The 24,638-nt window shown below is 33.7% G+C and overlaps 1 protein-coding gene across 10 annotated transcripts in view; it reads left to right on the top strand.

The window, feature by feature from the left end:
• The window catches only part of LOC114330533 (sodium/potassium-transporting ATPase subunit alpha), a 247,778-nt gene that overhangs the window by 196,487 nt on the left and 26,653 nt on the right, over positions 1–24,638 (top strand). For 7 of the 10 annotated variants that reach the window (XM_028279892.2, XM_028279938.2, XM_028279949.2 and 4 more), the window contains 2 exons: positions 5,127–5,428; positions 23,387–23,481. In XM_028279892.2, coding sequence (XP_028135693.1) covers positions 5,127–5,428; positions 23,387–23,481 — 397 coding nt within the window. Of the gene's footprint in view, positions 1–5,126; positions 5,429–8,032; positions 8,128–11,662; positions 11,758–16,120; positions 16,216–23,386; positions 23,482–24,638 lie in introns of all 10 variants that reach the window. The other 3 variants (XM_050654189.1, XM_050654190.1, XM_050654191.1) reach the window with 3 other exon arrangements.

Raw genomic sequence — 24,638 nt, 5'->3', positions numbered from 1 at the left:
CTACGTGTGGCGTAACTTCGACAAATACTCTGAAAAATGTATTATATTTTTACAAAATTTTGGAATGTGTTTAATTCGTAGAACAATTTAAGTGCCGGTATCAATGTTTTCAATACAATTTCAGTTTTCTACAAATAGCATCTTATGACTTTTGATTAGTAATATCAAATACTATTGACTGTAATACATCCAACTCCCACAGAAATCTGGAAGCACGTTGCCGCTAGCGCCACTGTCGGCTTGAAGTGAAACTACGTTTTGAAAATGTAAAATTTGACGTAAACATTCAAATTTAATTTTATAAATTTTTGAATAACGAGCTAATTTTGCTAAATTAAATTAAAATAAAAATAGTTCAAACACTTATACAAAAACAATAATAAAGCAATTTTATAAATGTAAGGTTAGATCGCTCTGGTTATCACCGCACACCACTAGATGGCGCTATATTGTTTGCTTTCTCAAATGTATGGGAAATGTCAAGAGTTGTATGTATTACAGTCAATAGTATTTGGTAATATTAGGGTAGCAGGAATTCAACAGTTTATAATTTCCCATTGAGTTTTCTATGGCTCGCTTGACAATTATTCACCACCAGGTATAGAAAGATCACGAAATAGATAGTCATAATACCCTTCTTAAGACGAAATAGGCAAAACCTTCATGTAGTGAAGAAGAACAATGAGAAGTGACAAAATAAAGTGTATACATGAGGTTTGTTCCAACACAACGAGAAACCGTCCATGGAACCCATGGAACGTTAATTATCTAGTAACGTGATCGTTACATGACGGTTCTTCGTTGTGTTGGAACAAACCCTATGTTTCTCAGTTTCGGGGTTAAAAATTCGCCAAATGTAGATAGATTCATTGATAAATTATAATAGAACAATTAAGAGTAAATGGACAACAACAGGTATTACATGATAAATCGTAAACACTCCTTTATTTAACCTAATCGCGGGATGTCCAACCTATTTTAAAGGCCACTTTACAGTTACAACAACTAAGTAATTGTATAATAGGCGAACGGGATATGACGCGTGTAGAGATGCTCCCTTCAAATCGTTTCAAGGCTGCTTCAAATCTACTGTCGGTGTCAGAAGTAATACTATTAATTTATATTATGCCACATGCTTCAATCGCTTTGATTTCATTGTGATGTGTACATATTGGTGAATGCCAAATAAATGGTTAATTGGTTCAACTAGTGGAATGTTTTATTTCTGGTATACCAGGGGAAGGTGAAAAGTTTTAGTCATGAAAAATTGGTTTTTATTTAGAAAATTTCTGACATTTTATTTAGAAAATTTGTCACTACCTAACTATTAAAATTTGCGACATTTTAGCATGCTTACAGTATCTTAATACCAATAAAGGTCCTGGTCCAGATTGTCCAAAGAGGAGAAAGGTGTATATGAAGTAGAGTGTCGTGGTTGAAGAATTTAAGGGACTGGTTTAAATGCAGTTCTATAGAACTCTTCAGAGCAGTGGTAGATAGAGTGAAGATAGTTATGATGATATCCAACCTGCGATTGGGAGACGGCACTTGAAGAAGGACTATTTTTAATAAACCTCTGACCGAGGGCCACTGTACCGGGTTCCCAATAAGAATGGCTCTCGGCCATATCTCAGGAACCGATTATAGTACAGCTTTGAGAAAAAATATTTATAACAAAAGTTGCCTCGGGAAAAGCCTGGACATTATTTTCATAATTGTAGGTCCACCGCTAGAGGGCGTAATTTAATATCAAAAATTAAAAGATTTAATATCTTAAGAAATGTGTAAATTTTCAACATAACTGTTACTGTCACCGGTAAACGAGGTTAAGGAAAAGTAGTGTGCTATGGAAAAAGCAAATAAACAAGTAAACGTATATAATTAATTAAAACAACAATAAGACAAACAACACTATAAAATATAACAAAGAAATAAAAGCAACTACGTACTTAGTCTTAGTGACTGCCTAAATGTTCAAATTGTTGCCCATCATTTTCGATGCAAGCATTTACTCTTTCAAGAGTAGATTGAATAGCAACAGATTTAACTGTTTGACTTTTATTTATGGGGACGGATTAAAGACCTTGTTTTTGCCGCTTGGTCCACATCGAGAAAACATAGTCTAGAATCTAGAGAATAGGAAACTCCATTCAAAGCATTGCGAAAGCAGAAATTGAGACTGCTGTTCAATCTATTCTTGACAGAGTAAATGCTTGCATCGAAAATGATGGGCAACAATTTGAACAATTAGGGCGTCACTCGTCACTAAGTAAATAGTTGCTTTTATTTCTTTGTTATATTTTATAGTGTTGTTTGTCTTATTGCTGTTTTAATTAATTATATACGTTTACATCTGGAAAATGTTTATGTGTTTTTTACATAGCACACTACTTTTCTTTAACTTCGTTTACCGGTGACATTAACAGTTGCTTAAAATTTACACGTTTCTTAAGATATCCCGAGATAGAAAAAAGGTATCGACAAGCGGTTTTCGGTATTATGTTTCTAATTTGGTCTTATTTTGTAATACAGGGTTAAAAATGCATACTTGTATTTAATATTCTCCAAAGAAAATCAGATTTCCAAAAATAATTAAATAACGCCTACTAGGTGGCGTATTACTTATTAGGCTATTTCGAAAATAAGACAATTACATTGACGAAAAAGAGCTGTTTTCAACAAGACCAAGTATGCAAAATTCGATTTAGCAGAACCGGACTTACATCCATTTTTTCATAAGAAGGTTCCCACTCACCCCCACCTCTTATTTGCAAAGGTAGACTTAAACTTGTGAAATCAAATATGCGCAGAATTTTATGAAGAATACGATGATTGGATTTCCAGTGCCCTTTCATTAGGTAAATTTTGTAAAATTTTGATTTTTTATTTTTTTGATATTCAATTACGCCTTCTCGCGGTGGACCTACAATTATGAAATTAATTTCCAGGCTTTTCCCGAGGCAACTTTTGTTATAAATATTTTTTCTCGAAGCTGTATTATAAACGGTTCCTGAGATATGGCCGAGAGCCATTCTTATTGGGACACCCGGTACATCACAATTTAAGAGAGCCTTTAATTATTTAAGCCCACTCACAAATCTGGCAGTAAATCATTGATTTCTATTTATCGTTCCATTACAATTCTTTCTGGTATTTCTAAAATTTTGAAGGTTTTAGTGACTAATTTTTGACAGTTAATCTGAAGAATAAGCTTGATACTGGTCAGCATGGTAGTTCACTTCTACTAATCTACTAGTTTACACGAATTACATTATAAATACATTGAAAAAACCGTTCTCAACAGAATCACATTTATACTGACTTGTTTAAAGCATTGGACAGTGTATATCATTATCTTTTATTGCATAAGCTGGAATTTTTGGAATGTCTAACGAACTTCTTTACTTTGAAAAGATATATGCAAGACCGATCTTTGTTTGCATGTCAAACTGAAGGGCTTTACTTCATTTGAATACTTTCCTAGCTGTGATATGCTCCAATGTGCCCATTTGGGACCTCTCCTCTTTGCAGTTTTTGTTAATGATACTATCATATCCTTGACTGACTGTGAAGCTTTAGCATGTACCGATGACATCGAATTATTCGAGACTATTCTGATTTTATTGGGTTACAGAAATCATTTGAGTGTTTTGCAGTCTGGTGTGTTGAATAACAAATATCGTGAATCGTGAATAATGTCAGTTAATCCAGATCTATTGATCTCTTGAGCCTTTTTCTTTGGGTGCCGTCTTCTTAGCGAGGGTTGGCGATGACTTCTGCAAAGTCTTCTCTATTTTGGGCTTTTCTTATTAGACTTTAAAAGTCTAATCCTGTCCATTCTCTGGCGTTGCGCAGTAAAGATGTGCCAAGAAAATATTTTCCAGAAGAGGTGCATGCTTGAATAACAAATTTAAAAACCGGTAATTATATCGTAGATCGAATTCCAGACGTAATGATGTGAGAAGAATCGGAAGAAGACACATTTTACCTTTTAATTTTCTAAAAAGAATGCAGATTAATTTATTTTTGTCGGAATAATATAGATACAATTAACTTTTATTTTCTAATTAAAAAAATTCAAAATAAAAACCAATACAGTCAAATGTTAAACTCATTCAACGAGGTAAAACCCGATAAATATCACGTTTTATTTTTTTTTAAATACGTTTTTATAAATTAAACTTAAAATAAATTATTCTAACTAAATATTAAATTCTCTGCCATTTGGGTATAACAAATATTTGATAAAACTTCCTGTGACGATTTTAAATCTTCTTCAAACTTCCTAAAATCTTTAATCGCGATTATCTCTAAACAATGGTTTTGTTAGTTATCGGATTTTCGCTCGAACCCCTCGATATTTATTATTGTGAAACAAAAAATAAGCATAAAATAAAAAATATCTCGACAGCGTTACCTCAACGAATGTCTAGATAAAAAATATACAAAATTCCAGGTGAGTCGGTGAAGTAGTTTTTGAGTTACAAGGTCTACAGCCCTTGAAAAAAGCAGTTTTGAGGAAAACGCATTTAAAGTATTGCCAACTTTTATTTTCAATTTCTTTTTTGTCTGTCAAATCGTAAAGTAATGCACACCGGAATATGTTTTTGAATCGCGGAGTAAATTACAAAAGAAAATGAGAACAGCTGTTGACCATTTTTGTTTACTACGTTCAAGTGCGCTGGCTCGAACCTGCTGCAAAGCGAGTCGAAGGTGGAGATATTCATCACTAACTCCCTACCTTCGATAGCTCGTCGTATGAAAAAAAGGGAAGATAGAAGGAAGTTTTACCCGTATGCTCGCCAATGATGAATATAAAATTCTTAATTGTATGTCAAAAATTCACAATAACTACCTGTTAAAACCACCAAATTTCATTACCATGTTGCTAGTAGTTTCGGCAAAATCGTAAAAAATGTGTGAATTTTTTTTCTTCGACGCCCTGTATCATGAAAACGGATGGCGTTACACAATTTTTTTACTAAGCAAACCCCAATTATTTTTCAGTTTTTTACCTATCCTAGAAATGGTATTACCTTTTTTGAAACACCCTGTATACATGCTAGACTATTTTTCTTTACTTCGGACTCGTTACAATTTGAATCTGCATTATGGCAATTTTTCAGGTGATGGTGTCAACGATTCTCCAGCTCTGAAGAAAGCCGACATCGGAGTCGCTATGGGTATCGCAGGATCAGACGTGTCCAAACAAGCCGCAGACATGATCCTGCTCGACGACAACTTCGCATCTATCGTAACGGGTGTCGAGGAAGGACGACTTATCTTCGATAACCTTAAAAAATCCATCGCTTACACTTTGACATCGAACATTCCCGAGATTTCGCCTTTCCTCGCATTTATCCTCTGTGACGTTCCTTTACCTCTGGGCACCGTTACCATTCTCTGCATCGATCTTGGAACTGACATGGTAAGCATCGCTTTTTCCTTCTTTTTTTTACCTTGAAACAATCGTTAGTGTTGCAAAAAGTAATCGTAATGATGTTATGAATTTAAAAGAGGTTAAAAAATAAATACAGTATGGTAAAAATGGTGGCCAGTTACCAATAATAGTCTTGTGTAAATACTCTCTCAGCTGAACTTACAACTAAGAATCAAGTTCCTAAAATGTTATGTGTATCCTGTATTACTATATGGATGTGAAACCTGGATCATGAAGGTTAACATGATGAACAAATTAGAAGCCTTTGAGATGTGGTCGTATCGTAGAATGCTCAGAATATCTTGGGTTCAACGCATTTCAAACAGAGAAGTCTTAAACAGAGTAGGTCAAGGCGAAGGTGACTTAATGAAGATGATAAAAAAGAGAAAACTTGAATATCTAGGGCATATAATGAGAGGTAGCAGATACAGGATGCTGCAGTTAATACTCAATGGAAAGATCGACGGAAAAAGAGGAATTGGTCGAAAGAGATATTTATGGCTCCGAAACCTTCGTCAATGGACTGGCTTATCAGCAGATCAATTGTTACATGCCGCACAAGATCGAGAACGATATCGGCAAATTGTTATGGAAGCTACCCACGCCTAAAAATTTGGGCACGGTACTTAAAGAAGAAGAAGAAGTAAATAAGATACGAAAAGGAGTATTTACACGTCGTCTAATCCGCCATTCTGTGATACGTGTTTCGCTATGTTTAGCTCTTCAGACAGAACTTGCTTGAAAGGCGAGGCAAATAGATTATTCTTTCGTATATCGGTGGTTAATACACAACCATGCAGTCATTCAGAAACTAGTGCAATCTGGATTTTATAGAAGCAGCTTACTAGCTTGACATTACTAGTCAATATTTTTGTTTACATATAGGTAACTTGTGAAATAATGCGTTAAAAGGGTTAGATAACAAGTTTTGCTTTATATTAAAAAAAATACTAATTTCCAGAAGCGTTTCAAGCTATGTGTGGAGTTATAGCCGACAGGATTTCACAAAATTTGGCAAGAAAAGGGAGACGGTGGTTTACAAGGGAATAGATTTCACAAGGAAGTCATAGTACTTCTATATCTACACGACATCTACTAAAGACATCTACAAGTGCCCTGAATATTTTAAAAATTTGCTTAGAATGTCGGAACACCATTTTTTTCAATACTTATTTGTTGAATTTGTTTGCTTCAAAATTAAAAAAATTCGACTAATATGAGGGAAGCTCTATCTGCCAAATTGAAATTGCAAATAACACTTAAATATTTAGCAGGTGGGGACTCTTTTAAAAGTTTAGAATGTTTATTTAGAGTCCCCAAATCATCCATAAGTAAATTTATAGAAGAAATTTGAGGCATTATATACTTCAACATTCTCCATTTTTATCTTCATGAGTCATTCCATTGTTTTTCAATGCATGACCTTCACACTTGTTCATATTATTGCTGTATTTCCCTTTGCTTAGTTGATTAAAAGCTGCACCGTTTAAGTGGACGTACAAACTGGAGGTATGTATTTCTTGATGTTTTGAAAACTTTGGAGCAAAAATTGCAGCAAGTTTGCTCTTTCTTCAGTTTATTAGAATGTACCAAAACATTGCTTTTGAGTGGTGCCATTTTCTATCTAGTTTTATTAATACAAAACAATATTTACACTGTTTCTAAATACCTGGTAATAAATGAAATAAAGATATGAAAGGAATCTCTCTGGGTATGATGTGGGTTTATAATAAGTATTAAGTTCCCATTATTATTAGGTATGTGGGCACAGTTTGACTATGGTTTACAGTTAATAAAACTAGAAAGAAAAATGGCATCACTCAAAAGTAATGTTTTGGTGCATTTTAATAAACTTGACGAAGAGCAATCTTGCCGTAATTTTAGTTCCAAAGTTTTACCAAACATCAAGAAATACCTCCGATTTGCCCACTTAAAATAAAACATGGTGTAGCTTGGCCATGCACCGAAAATAAGATAAAACTGATAATGTAGAGGTACGTATTAACAGAGCAAACTTCTATAAATTTACTTATGGATGATTTGGGGACCCTTGATTTCCAATTTATACCCCATCACTCATACGTAGTTAATACGGGCTTACATCAGCAACTTTTTTATCATTTACAAAAATATTTATCTTGATGTTAATCATAGACATATAATACCTAGATTGCTCGATGCAATCTAAAATTGTGCGACCAGTGCAACAGAGAAAAATGTTTGTATTTAGGGTAGGCAACTCTTTCTAATCCAATCGACCACGTGACACGTGGCTTTTCCACTGCCACCGATTTCATAAATCCCACTGATTAGAAAGAGATGTTTACCCTAAATACAAACATTTTTCTCTGTCGCACTGGTCGCACAGTTTTAGATTGCAGCTCGCAGTCTAGGTATTATATGTCTATGATCTTGATTATATCCAACCTAACCTATCATAACCTATAACAAGCTTAAAAATTTCAATGTAACATTTTAAATTACTTTTTGTAACACGTAACTCATTTATTAAACCCCTCTTTTGCCCCCAAAAATGTACAATGAAAAGGCATCAGATGAAAACAGATTGATTTGATTTTTTTAACACGAAAGGTGCCGGCCATTTCACTAGCTTACGAAAAAGCCGAGTCCGACATAATGAAACGACGTCCACGTAACCCATGGACGGATAAGTTAGTTAACGAAAGGTACAGATGATAATAAACAAAAGAATATTATCTTATCGAAAGTTATCTTATCAAGAGCATGTAGAATTTGGGAAAACTATTTTTAAAGTTAACATTTGCACTGACTTTGAATCGATTATATTTTGAACACTTAAGATCTCGTAGAGTAGTAAGAGGAATATGCATTTAAGACATACAATAAGCATTTTATTCAATTTAAGTCAATTTTCAGCAAGTTATAGTTTGAAAATTTTCTTAAGTTTTCATTCATTTTTGTTACTTAATTGAATTTGAACGGACTGTAAATGAGTGTTTTAAATAAATTAACGATGTAGCTTTTGGTTGGATTTTTCTATTAAAAGAAAGTTTTCAGTATTACTTTACCGTATTTGTATATTTTTATCCCATCTTCTTCTTCAAGTGCCACCTGCGCGACGGTCGTCTGTAATCATCATAGCTATTCGGACTTTAGAGACGGCTGCTCTGAAAAATTTGTCTTACTACATCCGTACCATTCTCCATGCGAAACCATGGCATTCTACATCTCCCTATTCTTATTTTTCCTTGGATCTTTCCTTGCATAATGAGTTAAAGCAAGTTGTATCTCTTTCCACGTGTACTATATCCGAGATGTTCCAATTTTCTTTTCTTGGTTGTATTTAAGACTTCCATTTCTTTATTCATCTTTCTCAGAACCTCTTTGTTTGTGACGTGTTCTGTCCACGATATTTTAAGAATTCTTCTGTACAGCCACAGCTCGAATGATTCAAGTTTTTTCATTGATGCTGCATGCAAGGTTCAAGTTTCCATTCCATAAAACAAAGTCGAGAAAACGTAGCGCCTTGCCAACATAACTCTTAGCTTCAACTTTAAATCTCTTGTGCAGAACACTCTTTCATCTGTGGAGTTAATCATTGTTCCAAGATATGCACATTTGTCCACTCGTGCTTGTCTTTTTGTCTTCTTGACGTTCATTGTTAGAGCGTATTCTTTTCCATACTCCACTATTCTGGTCACTAATCTTTGAAAATCTTCAATATTTTCGGCTAATTTGACAGTGCCATATCTAATGTTGTTAATGGGAACTCCATTTACCTTTATTCCAGCTGTTTCACCCTCGAGAGCTTTTTCAGGATTTTTTCCGAGTAGGCATTAAAAGAATTGGCGACATTTCGCATCCCTGTCTCACCCCACGTCTAATTTCAATTTCCTCTGACAACTGTTTCAACACCTATTTTTGCTCTCTGCTTATAGTATAAATTTGATGATTCTGAGGTCATTGTAGTGTATCTTCTTTGATTTCACCACATTAATTAATTGTTCATGTCGTACTTGATCGAATGCTTTATTATAGTCAATAAAATACACAAATGCATCTGGATTGACGTCCAGGTACCTTCGTATCGGTATATTAAGTGAAAAAAGAGTTTCATGCGGTCCTAGGCCTTTGCGAAACCCAAATTGTGTAGGCTACATACTTCATCACTTCAAAAGCTTCTTCTTCTTTAAGTGTCATCTCCGCGACGGAGGTCGGCAATCATCATAGTTATTCGGATTTTAGAGACGGCGGCTCTGAAAAGTTCATTTGTTGTACATCCGTACCATTCTCTCATGTTGTGCAGCCACGATATTCTGCGTCTCCCTATGCTTCCTTTTCCTTGAATCTTTCCCTTCATAATCAATTTGAGCAAGTTGTATCTCTGTCCACGTGTAATATGTCCGAGATATTCTAATTTTCTTTTTTTGATGGTATTTAAGATTTCCATTTCTTTATTCATCTTTCTCAGAACCTCTTTGTTGTGACTTGTTCTGTCCACGCTATTTTTAGAATTCTTCTGTACACCCACAGTTCGAATGATTCTAGTTTTTTCATTGATGCGGCATTCAAGGTCCAAGCTTCTATTCCATAAAACAAAGTCGAGAAAACGTAGCACCTAGCCAACTTAACTCTTAGCTCCAACTTCAAATCTCTTGTGCAGAGTACTTTTCTCATTTTGTTAAAATTTGCTCTAGCCTTTTCTATTCTGATTTTGATTTCCTGGAAGTAATCACCTGTGGAGTTGATCATTGTTCCAAGATATGCATATTGATCGACTTTATAACTACATTGGGAACTTCAAAAGCTACATACGTTAATTATTAGTAACTTTCTACATGTGCCTTTTATAATTTAGCAATTTTTTAATCAACCGTTGGATATTCCTCTTTTATTAAGAAAGTAATTAGTAGATTTAAAGATTTATTGCAAATTTGTTACGGATAAACAAAGTCAAGGTACGTCTTAATGGATTTTCATTTCTCTGCTAATTTTTCCAATTCTTATTCTTATTTTTCTTATATTCACAGCTTTCAAAGTTTAATAAGCTCTCTTTAGGCTAAGCTAAAGATATTTCAGAATGTCAACAACAACAATAATGTTTAGAGTAAGAGTTTTGTCACCATTCGCGTCAATTAGTAACTCACGTTGGTCATAGTACTAAATTATTTTTTTATGTACCTATAGCATATAGCATTTTTGGTAGAACTAGAGCATCTTTAATACTTAAATTCTTAGTAAAAAATGATGAACGAAAAAAAAATGTATACTGATGAAATCCTCCTGTATTTTCACAAAATACAACATTTTATTTTGTTTTTGAAAAGTCCTCAACTCAGATTTGTTGCATCTTAGAAAATCAATGTTTTTTCAAACAAACTGAGAAATCAGTTAGGGTAAGCTCTGGATCTATGTGGGTCATCAAAATGAATTGCTGTAGATATATAGCATATATTTGGCCTTTCGTATTTCAGTTCTTATTTGTATTTGAATATTTTTGTTCATTCTTTTGTTGTTCTTTGAGTTTCTTCTTTCTTCCATGAGTTGCAGTATATTGCATGCATACAACTATTCATCTTCTCTTTCTTTTGTGTTAGATGCTCTTCTCTGATCTTGTTGAAGGTTTCACATATATTCTGGAGTGATTCTTCTGCATTATATGTTTCCTCCATGTTACTTAGCTTCTTTGAAAGAATCCGTAGAACGGTCCCTTTTATTTCCTTACATTTTAGTCTTCTCATATCGCATTTTTTGGTACTATTCTTTCTTGTACCCTTCTTAAATCTAAAGCTAAATTTACCAGCAACAGGAACATAATCTGACGATATGTCAACACCGAGGTAACTTTTATTTGATAGGCATCTCTTATCTCTTCGTCTCTTCTATAAGTTAGATCTAATCAATTTTTTATAGATCTGATAGCAAAAAATTGAATTCAATTAAGCTAGAAGAAAAAACAATAGGAAACTCATTACAAACAAGTTAAACGGGTTTACTAGTATTAATATTTGTATAGTTGGCTTTTTTGACATATTTACTATTTGTATTGCTTCTGATAGAGTTACCAAATTGATGCGAACGGACAAATAATAATTTTGGTATAAAAAAATTTTAGTTGTTAGTTGTTGACAGCGCCAGTCTATTCTTCTGTTACTTTTAAGAAATATACTAAACAATGTGACATTCAGCCTATTTTCTCTCTTTTTAATTTAGTTTTTCTTTTGTTTTAACTAATCTTAGGTGCCTGCTATTTCTTTGGCTTATGAAGAAGCTGAGAGTGATATTATGAAGAGACCCCCGAGAAACCCACAAACCGATAAACTTGTCAATGATAGGTGCATTTCGTTTTTATTTTTTTTATTTACATGTTTTTTAATAATATAATTACTAACTCCCTAATTATGTTTGTTGTACATACGAATTTTTTCAGTCAATTTAGAAAATGCGCCAAAATTCTTTATTTTAAAATCTAAATTGACTGAATTGGATTTTATTAATACTAAAAAAAATTCTGATGCCTGGGTATTAAACAAATAATAAACGGAATAGCATGGGTATTACCCTACTAAAACAGTAGTTAGACGATAACATGTGGGTGTTGTTAATATATTTGGAATGTCTGATTTGTTGTCCAAAAGCATAACTTATAATCAAGCTGTAAGGGGTAGTTAGAATTGGGAAAAGTTCAATTTACGTTGCGTTCTTTTTTTTTTCATATTTAACCAGAAGAATGGACGCTGGTTCCTAATACCCTAACAAAGTTGTGTCAGGACTAAATTTCCGAGGTTGTTATTTAACTTAAAAACTTCTGTCACTCCATACATCAGGGTGAAACCTCCAGTTAAGGCATAATATCTTTGCAGATCTCCTGCTATCACCTGATTCCCATTATTTCTCCTACACATTCATCGAGAACACCACACCCTCAAGAACCACCAAAGGTTTTTAACTCCCTGTCTTAGAGATGATGCTTCTTCTCTCACGTCATCTCTCTCTCTCTCTCTCTGTCTCTTTCTTTATGGGGGTCGTCCGCACCCCACCAATTTGTGGATCAATTTCCACCACTACTTGTCTCCCATCATCTTCTCCGACATTTCTCTCCAGGGATCAGTTACACTCTCTTTCATCCGTCCAACGCTGGCACTCCAATATCGTGTGTGTCACCGAAAGACTATAGTAAAGGCACTGGTCGGACTTTTCTCTCCTGGACTTTAAAAGGTAGATGCGGAAGCAGGCATGGTATGTGAGCATCTGCTTCAGGTTATACCCACAGTCCACCCAGCTGCGCAGATTTGGGATTAGTGACTTCGTTCACTGACTCCGCCACATCACGTGTTGCCTCTGACTCTTCCTATCACTGCAGTGGTCGATTGAAACTAATCTCTCGGCTAGTTTTTTCTCACTCGTCTCTCAGTTTCCAATGTTCTTTTCCTCATGTATCCTACTCGTCATTTGGCACAACACATCAGCCCCTTCCTCTCCTAGAGTCTTTCAAACCTTTACGGTATTCCATGAGGTTCTACTACCTTTCAATCCGAAAACCGTTAAAAAACAATAAAAAATTGTTTAAGAAATGTACTGTCTTACTATAGCTTCTATAAATCACAAGATGCTACAAGAAAATCATATGTCATTAAAAAATCCACAAGGAAAAGAAAATGTTTTTCCTGTAGTTGGCTGTATACCATCAATCACAAAATTGGAAAGAAATCCTTTGTAAAAGGTATAAAATTTTTTTATTAAAATCCCTTAAAAGGGCTACATCACAACAAAACGTTTTCGATTTTTATAAAAAATCATCATCAGTGTTCGATAAACTGGATGCTAGCTGAGCCACAAAAGAAAAATATCCGGGTAAAAACCCTTTACATATAATATAGATGCCTTAAAAGTGCATACTTCAATAAAAAGCCCTGTGATGGTCACATGGCAACCAGGATAATGCCCTACTAAGGTAATGTATTGAGATTTCCCAACACGTGGGATCCAAATTGAGTTGATTACATTTCAACTGAGTTGCCATTAAGTCATTGAAATGTAATCAACTCAATTTGGATCCCACGTGTTGGGAAATCTCAATACATTACCTTAGGGCATTATCCTGGTTGCCATGTGACCATCACAGGGCTTTTTATTGAAGTATGCACTTTTAAGGCATCTATATTATATGTAAAGGGTTTTTACCCGGATATTTTTCTTTTGTGGCTCAGCTAGCATCCAGTTTATCGAACACTGATGATGATTTTTTATAAAAATCGAAAACGTTTTGTTGTGATGTAGCCCTTTTAAGGGATTTTAATAAAAAAAATTTATACCTTTTACAAAGGATTTCTTTCCAATCATATGTCATTGTTAATTGTCAATCTCTCCTATGCATCAGCTCACAGATCTACCACTGTGACATGTTTGTCAGTTGCCTCGTGCAGTTGTGAAACAGTTTTTGAATATGTTTATAACAAATTGGAAATATTTTTAGTAGTAGATAATTATCTATTAAGCAAACAATTGACACCTAGAATAATGGCTGAAGTTAATGACGTCATTATATTCTAGTAAATATTGTCTTTGATGGAACTTATGTTTGATATTAAGTTATTTTGGATGACGAATCAGACGACATTTATAACAGTGGGGTAAAAATTAACAATTTTTTGATTTTTGTAACATTTTTGTAAACAAACTGACACAATAATAATACACTCCCTTTTCCCGATACGCGTAGTTGCCTTGCTTAGCACTTAGCCTTGTATTGTTCTTAGTCTTAGAAACGATAGTTTTTACCATTAATAAGGATTATGTTTATGTTTAATTTCATTATTTGTGCGATATGTTCAATGTTTCACTTCACAGTCATTTGCTTTGCTGTTGAATTGACATTTTTTTGTAAATATATTTAAATGAATTCAAAAACGAGAACAACATTAATATGTTTGTGATAGAAGTAAGCAATTCGATTATTAGTAATGTTAATAGGTTTATTTAACACAGAAAGTGTAGCAGAATTTTATTTATACAAGTATTTAACACAAGAGTGTACACATCAAATAAAGATCAAGTCTTGGATGTATAAAACAGCTATTCGATCAGTAATGAATAATGAAAATATATATTTATTTTATTTAGCGTATGGTGGCTTACATCACAGAATAGGTAATTATTTAGGTTTATGCATTATACATCACAAATAGATTTCCAGTTTTTTTATATATTCGATTGACCCTTCGGTTGCATTACAAAGTTTAAAGGGTCGCCTGTGTATGCTCTGCGTGAGCCGTGCGCCGCAGTCACAAGAAAGCGAGGGAAGTTTACCACATCTGTAGATGGAGTCGGCGCATCTTCGAAGGGTTTTCTGGACACCTTTCTTTCCAAATCTCTATTTTCTTTTTGACCTGCTGATTCATAATTCATGTTTCGCCGTGGGTCTGATTCTTCTTTTAAAGGTGCCTATCTTCTGGAGATGTTGGCGACCACATTGATCCATCTTATTATATTCACAGCAGCTTGAAATAGATCAGTTGACGTTAGACCAGTCCACTTCTTAAGATTGGCCAGCCAGGATATACGTCTACGTCTAGGGCCTCTCTTGCCCTCAATCCTGCCTTGTAGAATCAACTGTAGTAGTCGGTATTTATCATTACGTATAATGTGGCCGAAGTAAGCCAATTTTCTGTTCGTTACGGTGTTAATTATTTCTTTGTCTTTTCTCAGCCTCTGGAGAATAGTTATGTTAGTTGTGAGATGTATATATGAGGCCCTCAACATACGTCGGTAGAACATTTCAAACGCCTCTAACCGTTTTATGGCATCTTCTGTAAGACTCCAGCTTTCTACTCCGTAGAGGAGGACAGTAAGGACGTAACATCTAAGAATTCTTATGCGTATATTGATACTTAAAGATAAGTTGCAGAGAATCTGCCTAAGACTATTAAAAGAGCTTCTGGCTTTTTCAATACGAGTTTTTATTTCGTAGCTATGATCCCAAGTATCCTTAATGTTGCAGCTCAGATAGAATATTTTCTGTACTCTTTCTAGGGGTGTATTGTTTACGGTAATCTGGGCGTTTATGTTGGTGTTCTTACTAACGATAGTTATTTTTGTCTTCTTACAATTTAGTTGTAGGCCGTATTTGTTACATGCTTCTACAACATTATCCATTTAAACTCAACCACTGTTTGAGTGGACAGTGAACCAAAGTTTACTGAAGATGGACTTTTGTAATCCATTTGGATTTCTAATCTAATTTTTAATTAAATACTTATATTAATAATTACAACTTCGAGTTTTTTACTTCGATGTTAGCTTTTTTATATTTTTACTTGTATAAATAATTTTTCTCTATCAGTAATTGTAGCTTACTTGCAAATTTCAACATAATAAAACAGTAAACTTCAGTTTTAACATACTTCGTGTTAATAATAATGTATATATGGATTTGTAAGTAATTTGTGACGATTCAGTAATACGTTGGTAATTTCTTTTACATATATTTCGATATCTAATATTCAACAGCAAAGATTAAAAAGTGTAGTCGTTTTTTTGTTGAAAAAAAAAATCGCACATATCAGACACACATCTACCTACAGACTAGGCAAAACCAAGGAGCAGTGCAAGCATGTGAGTGTTCGCCCTCTCACATCCGTCCATTTTGTTTTTTTTTGTTGGTTTTTTGTTGACATGTATTTGTTTGGCCGAGCTCAGGTACCTGCCATTTCCCTGGCATACGAGGAGGCAGAATCAGATATAATGAAGCGAAGACCTAGAAACCCTTTCAGTGATAAGCTCGTCAACGAAAGGTAATAGAATGTCTTCGATGCTACATCCTACTTTTTTCTGAAACACTCGAGCTCTGTTGTCTAAGCTCGATACTTAACTGCCTCTCGAAAAGGCTCGGCTGCATTTTATATTTCTTGAACTTTTACGTTTTTCTTCATTCTGCGAAACTTCTGCTTTTCCCTTCATCCCATTTTACCATTGCACATTGCACATTGTTTTGTTTTTGTATACGACTTAATACTCAACTGAACAGGTAAAATTCTTGGAACTTTCAGCAATGACCCAAACGTAACGCTTTTTACTCGTTAGAGATCGCTAAACTCATACTTTGAGTACTACAGTACGTAAATTTTTCAACTGGATATGAGTAATATACATTGAGTTAAGTGTGGCAACTGCGCTTTCTCGAATCTATGTCAACGAGCCGTGATAGCCGTGACGTCAAATCAATGTTGGCGACTCTGAAAAGTTTCCAAACAAAACAAATTTCTATCACTGTCAGTTGAATTCACACGTGGTGTTTGTGACAGTGATTTCTGTTTTTAGAACGGGAATATATTGCTTGTACCTTATTGTCTCTCTTAGTCTTTTCTGAGTAATGCTTACAATCGGGTACCCGATATACACTTACCTAATTATAGAAATTAAATAAGGTACAAGCAATATATTCCCTTTCTAAAAATAAAAATAAAATTTGGCGTCACTGCAACAAGCACTACGTGTAAATTCAACTGACACTGACAGAAGTTTGTTTTGTTTGGAAACGTTTTAGAGTAGCCAATATTGATTTGACGTCACGAATATCACGGTCCATTGGCATAGACTCGAGAAAGCGCAGTTGCCACACTTACTTCAATGTATATTACCTGTGTCCTGCTGAAAGATTTACGTTCTGTAATTGTTTGTTTTAGTAACAACATCTACGCATAGATGGCATAGCTTTATATGTTACCGATATACCATCTGCGTGTTTTCTTATACATACAATAATTACACAAAAATAGAAATTCACAAGTAAATAAATTTCCTGTAGTCGGCTGTATTCGATAAATCACAAAAAATTATTAAAAGATCCTTTATAAAAGGTATATTTATTAAAAAGACCCTTTCAGGCTACAGCACAGAATGTTATCGGAATGATAATTCCATCATCAGTGTTGCTCACAAGGTATACATGGTTGAGCCACTAATATGGGTTAATAATAAATTTATTACGTTAATATCTACAACAATATAACATAATAATAACTTTACAATATTTAAAGGGGCTTCACCCATATATTTTTAGTGGCTCAACCCTAATATATACCGTGTAAGTAGCACTGATGATGAACTCTTTAGTTCGAAAATGTTCTGTGATGTAGCTCGAAAGGGACTTTTTAATAAGTATACTCTTTATAAAGGATTTTTTAATAAATTTTTGAAAATTAGAAATATTTTGATGGCGTTTTATTTTCCTGGTCGGAAATTGGATTCAAAATTTGAATTTTTGAAAAATTCAAATTTTTGTTACGTCGTCGGTAACCAAAAGTTTTCTAATACATAATTTCATTTTTTGTCCTTCGCTTAATATAACAATCCAAATAGCTTACATACATTTTAAAGTTAAATAGTTTAAAATGGTATTGTCAGTATTTACGAGATGATAGACAAAATTTGTACAAGCGTCAAGTATCCGTGTGAATTTTTGAAATTTTTAATTTATTGCAACCGACAAAACTAAAAAAATGACGTTTTTGTTAGTAAGTTTGCGCCGGATCTTATTTTTTAATCGGAAAGAACATAAAAAAGAGGAAAAAGGATGAATTCTGGGCTTAAAGGAATTTGATCTCTCTTAAAAGGGGCTACCGTTTTGATAACCCTTATTTTCTAAAAAAAATATTAGATCCTTTTAAAAGGTATTGAAAAGTTTCTAAATAAGGGTTACATTACATCATAGAACGTTTTCGGATTAAAAACTCCATCATCAGTGTTACAAAGCCCAAAAATAAGTATAACCTAATTAATTAAGAAAACATGATTTAAAATGTTGACTAAGGTTAAAAACTGCAAGTGGTCATACTTATAATAGTGTGCATGCTTGAGCCACCAAAATGTTTTGGGTAAAAACCTTTTAAATGTTGAAAAGTAAAGTTAAAGGGTTTTTACCCAAAACATTTTGGTGGTTCAGGCATGCACACTGTTGTAAGTATGACCTCTTGCATTTTTTAACCTTAGTCGACATTTTACATCACGTTTTTCTTAATTAATTAGGTTATACTTATTTTATGGCTTTTTTAACATTGATGATGGATTTTTAATCCGAAAAGGATCTGTGGTGTAATATAACCCTTATTTAGGGACTTTTAAATATACCTTTTACAAAGGATCTAGTATTTTAGCTACAGGAACTTTATTTTCCTCGTGAATTTTTCTAAAAAAAATGATATTCAGTGCGTTATGAACATATATAGATGATAATCATTAGTATACAATGAGTACACAATAGCTCACAACAGCTCAGAAAAGATACTGATAAAAAGAAAACAAATTCCACAGTTGAGTTTAGGTCGAAACTGCTTTACTTATCTCTCACCTCTTAGTACACCTTCACCTACATGATATTTTCACCTCTCACAAACGAATTCAGAACATAATATATATGACAACCCTCCTGCATATCTTGTAACAACATACATGTACGTGGTTTTCGCTTGTGCCGATGGTGTGGTGAGTAGCAACTGAACGGGCTTTTGTCGAATCAACATCCTTCACCTCATCTCTTTCCATTCGTTAAGTTGTAGAAAAATAATATATTTCTATGGTGACACATTTAATGTAACATAAATAATATTGTAAAGTGTTGCAAATGAACTTTCAGTGGATGTTTCAGAAAGAAACAATAATAAGAAAAGTAATTTTAAACGATTTTGGTTTTCTTTAATATAACGAGTAGAATCCAAAAGTTACAACAAGATCTAAATATACATGGTGTTCAGAAATGAAATCAACAAGTTATTGTTTAAATTCACAGTATATAGATCTTTTTATAAAGGCAGTGCTATTCTCTGTCAGTTATTATTACTTCAAGTTTCATCTAAATTACTTATTTTATCTAGCTCCAGTTGGTATTGAGTTTTTGCTTATAGATCACGCTTCTCTAGGTCAAAATTTAACTGAATCTTTCAGTTGGTGCTAAAATTTTTTCTTCCTATGATTTGGTCTGTATGGTTCACTTAATTTTTCAAAAACAATAGTTCTGCTGAGATGAGTACTAGCGTGACGTTAATTTTAGTGTTTATTCCCCTTTGCCATTGAATATGTTAAAATAAATCATTATTATGAAAATATAAATGTTCTACAAGTTCTTTGATGTAATTCAGCTGGAAGGTGTTATCTAATAACAAATTAGGAAGGCACGGAGAAAAATGGACAAGTTGAGGCACAGTTTTTTCTTCGTACAGCCGTTACATTATAAATCGTACTGCAGACCATTAGCTTACTGTACATCTTTCATTTATTGATAATACCTAATACCCAATACCCTAATACCCTGATATATTCTATTCCAGAATTCTGAAACCTTATACCAGCTTGTAAAGGTGTGGCAGACGTTTTTGGTAGTCTCCAAAAAGTGTTTATTGCTTGCGATCTAATGCCACTCAGTCATACAAGATCTGGTTGACTGTGTTAGGTTCTCCGCTACAGAATCTGCAGTTTAAGTCTCCATGAAACAGTCCCATTCTATGTAGGTGTCCCTTGACTCACGTATGTCCAGTAAAGAAGTCCGCTAGCTGATCTCTGAGTTATGTTGTGTTCTGATCTAGGCTTTTTGCCGGTAGCAAATGGTCCATTATGGCTCATCTAAGACAATCTCTGGACAAAAATATTTTGTAGTCGATTCAGAAAATAAGAGAACCAAAGTGCGGAAATCACTAGAAGTGCAAGACTGGCATGGGCAGGCTTTGGAAAACTAAGTTGGATATTTAAGAACCGCAAAATACCTTAATACTTGAGGAGCAAAGTCTTTAACCAGTGTATCCTTCCTATCATAATATATGGATGTCAAACCTGGATCCTAATCAAGGCAAATATGAATAAACTAACCACAACAGAAAGAGCAATGTTAGTTATAAGACTGTCAGATAGAAAGAGGAACAACTGGAAAAGCCGAAGATATAAGAAAAATTGCCAAGCCCAAATGTAGCCTCACAAGCCACACTGCTAGACAAAAAAGACCAATATTGGAGACCTTACAAAGGTAAACCACCCAGGTAACAAATTGGAAGTATGTTGCTAAGAATACAGTTCGATGTAAGGAGTTCAGTTGGTCTGTCAAAAAATGGTCAATAGCAGCTTAAGTAGAAGAAGCAGAAGTAGTTCCAAGTTAGAGGATAAAAATGGAAAACATATGAATACTTATCTGCCCTGTTAGAATAGAAGTCGTATCTGCAATTTTGAGTTTTCTTAGGTTATAACGCCAACACATTGATAGCCAAATACTCTACCTATATGTTAAGAATGAAAGGCATATCTGCTGTTTAAAAATAAGTTATTCCATTTTAAAATTTTGTCGGATCTGCATTCATACAGTTTATGTTAAGCCAATTTGTCGAATCTCCATTTGTTAACATTTTTAGTCGTATCTTCACAAGACGATTTGTAGTTACGACAAATTTGCTTAACAATTGTGTAGTTTCGACAAAATATTCTAACAGTAGGAAGATATAACCTATATAATTATTCATAGTGTTCCCGCCTTTTTAGTTTCTTAACCTAAAATTTAACCGGTTGTAAGCGTTATTCGGCGTATCTGATTTTCTAGTATTAATCTTATTGTTATAGTGTTTTTAAGTGTGTTTACATTAAAGTTTATTAACTGAACCAGTAACAATGGACAGAAATAGCAGAGCATTTAAAATGCTGCATATTTTAAATAACCAACAAAGAGAGAAAATACATAGTTTACGACGACGTGTCGTGAAGAAGCCTAAACTTCAGCATGATAATGACCCCGATTTTATTTTGTCAGATTCAGACACGGAAGAAATTGAGGAACCGAAACTTCAGCATGATAATGACCCCGATTTTATTTTGTCAGATTCAGAGACGGAAGAAAGTGATCAACCGAAAATTCAGCATGATAATGACCCCAATTTTATTTTGTCAGATTCAGAGACGGAAGAAAGTGAGGAACCGAAACTTCAGCATGATAATGACCCCGATTTTATTTTGTCAGATTCAGAGACGGAAGAAATTGAGGAACCGAAATTAAACATAAAAGGTTAAAATAAAGTGAAGATTATTAGTGATATAACTTTGAGAGCTGCAAATGTTGTTCCTGAAGAATCTGATTCCAAAGGTGAAGAAGAAGATAAGGAAGACTGTCTCCATTTTATTCAAGACATCTTGGTAGATATATGTATCTGTTGAAAGGGCAGAAAACGACAATTTAACTAAAACAGGGGAAATCCGTAAACGAAAGAAATTTAAAGAGAGCCTAGCAATGAGAAAAAAAAAAAGAAAATTAACAGCCACAATTGCTAAGCACCGTGTAAAACCATCTTGTATCTCTTGCAAGAGGAGATGTTCCGAAAAAATTACAGAAGCGAGACGAACAGAAATAAATGGAGAATTTTGGAAATTGCAAAAAGACGAACAGAAAAATTTTATTTTTAATAACGCTCTGAACAAGTAACCAAACGGAAAACCACAGCTAGTGTTGTATCTAGAAGGTCGAAAAGTTTTTTAAAGTAATTGTTATGGAATTAGCTGACTTTTTTGAATGACAAGATGGTACTTCTGCATATAAACTGAATAAAATTAATACCAGGCCATACCTAAATCAAATGGTTCAAGTAAATTTTTCTATAGGTAAATATACTTTTTCGTACAAAACCAGCTTCACCTCAGAGACAGAAAGTGAAGTAAACATTCTGAATGCAAAGATTGCAAAACGGAATGACAAAACCTTCACCCAATTCCATTCCTAGAGGCATAACGGCTGAAAGAAAACAAGTAATTATATCCAAACTGTGTGAACACATGCCTAAAAGCAGACAAACGTTTTAGAATAATTTACCAACTTCAATGGAACCTGGAGCTTTACATGATTAAAAAAACTAATTATGACTTTATGTTATTTTGTTTATCTTAATAAACTATAACTTTGATTAAGATAAGACTTTTTACTTTACCTTATTTTTATGATTTGTTAGGATTAAATGTCGTATCTATCAAAAGTCTAATTTCAAATACTCTGAAAGAAAATTGCACGCACTCATTAAATTTGTACTCAAAAAATATATTGCGATGTTGTAACAAGATTTTTAATGAGTCATTACAGTTGATGGCAGTTAATCAAATCTAAAACATGGAATATCTCAAAATAGGGATTTTGTCAGTTACGACTTCTATTCTTAACAGGGCAGTTATACTCTTGACATTGAGTGTAATTCCATGTACACATCATCAGCATCGTTAGCTTAACAATCCTTTGTTGGCATTAACTTGTTCCAGGATTTACTGCATTCTGTTATTTTCTTTGTTTTTACCGTTAGTAATCTTTAAGGTTTTCAGATCTTGTTTCATATGTTCCATACGTCTGAGTTTTGGTCTTTCCTTTGACCTTTTTCCCACTGGTGTCTGTCTTATCACTTTATTAACATGGATTGATTTATTAACGAGCAGTATGAGAGCAGATGGAACCTTGCGTCTCAGTATTCCTCATTTGAAAGATGGAGTGGAAGTATTCGCAAATGGTTTATGTGATTATTTTATTCATAATCACTTTACACGAGGATGTAAGTGTTTAAGACAGTTCTTTTTAAGGTTTTTAATAGATTAAAGTAAAATATATCATTAATTGGAATGAGTATTACAAAAAACGTCTCAGGGTATTGAAAAATTAGAGATTTAGATGAACTATAGAAATATATAGAGATAGAACTATAGAAATTATTTTTCTTTCAATTTAACCTCATTTCAATCCAACGTATCTCATTCATCGATTCACGCACCTCATTTTTATTCATTTTGCACTACAACAAGCTTCTTCATGAACCGCGTCCCTCTAAATATAGCATCCCTACCCTTTGTTCCCTCTACACACTATTCTAAACAATCTAAATACTAAAAAAACGACCAAACTTGGTGCACGATTATTCCTACTACTAACTTTTGTCTTGGTTGCGCCGCCATCTTTCTCTATAGGTGCCTGCTATATCTCTGGCTTATGAGGCCCCGGAGTCCGACATTATGAAAAGACAACCTAGGGACCCGTATAGGGACAACTTGGTTAACCGTAGGTGGGTCACTACTACCAAGATTATTCAAGACAAGGTTGCTATATACTTAGGACAAAGACAGACAATTTTGAAGTTTTTGGTATTTTGTTCGAGCATGCTTTTGTACATATTCTACGAATACTTCACTTTCTTTGTTGCTTCAATACGTTATTTCGTAATTTTTGTTTAATATTTAAGATATTTTATTACAATTTTTGGTTTTTGCTATGCAGAAACACGATTAATAATTTTCATTTGTCATATGTCACATTAGTTGTGACGTCATACTGTTTTTTTTTAGGTTAGATCTGCCTAGAAATCAAATAAACGGAATTTGTTATGTTATTTCCACAAGAATTTATTTTAAAATGTTCAAAAATTTTTATTTATTATTTTATTTTTTATAAGTTTATAGAAAAAAAAAACAGAGAAATGAGTGCAAAATATTTAATTTGTCCTTCAAACTTCTGTATTTTTGTACATATTTGTGTGTGATTTCAAATAATCCAAAAAATAATGATGGTCCAGACAAGATCTGGTCTGAAAAATATATTTTCCATAGGAGTCTATTTTTTGCTGGTATCACTTCAGTATGTACCTCTTTATCAACCATCAAGATACAAGTCCTTTTGCTTAATTTTTTATTTAACAAAATCTGAAAAAGAACGAAAATTGTTTGCTTTTTGCGCCCATATTTTTGACTATAACTCGAGAGATACCGCACCATCAGTGCAAAACTGTTGTAAGTCAAAAATTTTATGAAACGGAAGTACATAATCATGGGATTCGCTTGTAAACATGCATATCTATCCCATGTAAAACTGTAGTAACTTTCAATGCTCAACCGGCGAAATATCACAACTACAACAGTTTAACTATTTTGCGTTTTTGAACATAAGTTTCGTGCAAAACTGTTGTAACTCTAATAACAGAGTTACCACAGTTTTGCACGGAACATTGCAATGGCTTCGATAACAAACAACCTGTTGTAACTCATTTTCTAGTGCATTGGCACTAAATGTGTACCTCATAATAATAATTTCGATTTACACAAAACATAAAAACAAGTTTTTAATAACAGGCCACACACAAAACGTTATACAGTCGGAAAAATAAAAGAATACCCATGAACGAACATATAAAACACGCTGTAATTTCCTGTCACCGTGTCACAAAGA

Source organism: Diabrotica virgifera, chromosome 6 (genome assembly GCF_917563875.1).
Source record: "Diabrotica virgifera virgifera chromosome 6, PGI_DIABVI_V3a".
In the NCBI taxonomy this organism is placed as follows: Eukaryota; Metazoa; Arthropoda; class Insecta; order Coleoptera; family Chrysomelidae; genus Diabrotica; species Diabrotica virgifera.
Note: the sequence above shows the minus strand (reverse complement) of the source record. Positions and strands in the feature narration are given on the sequence as shown.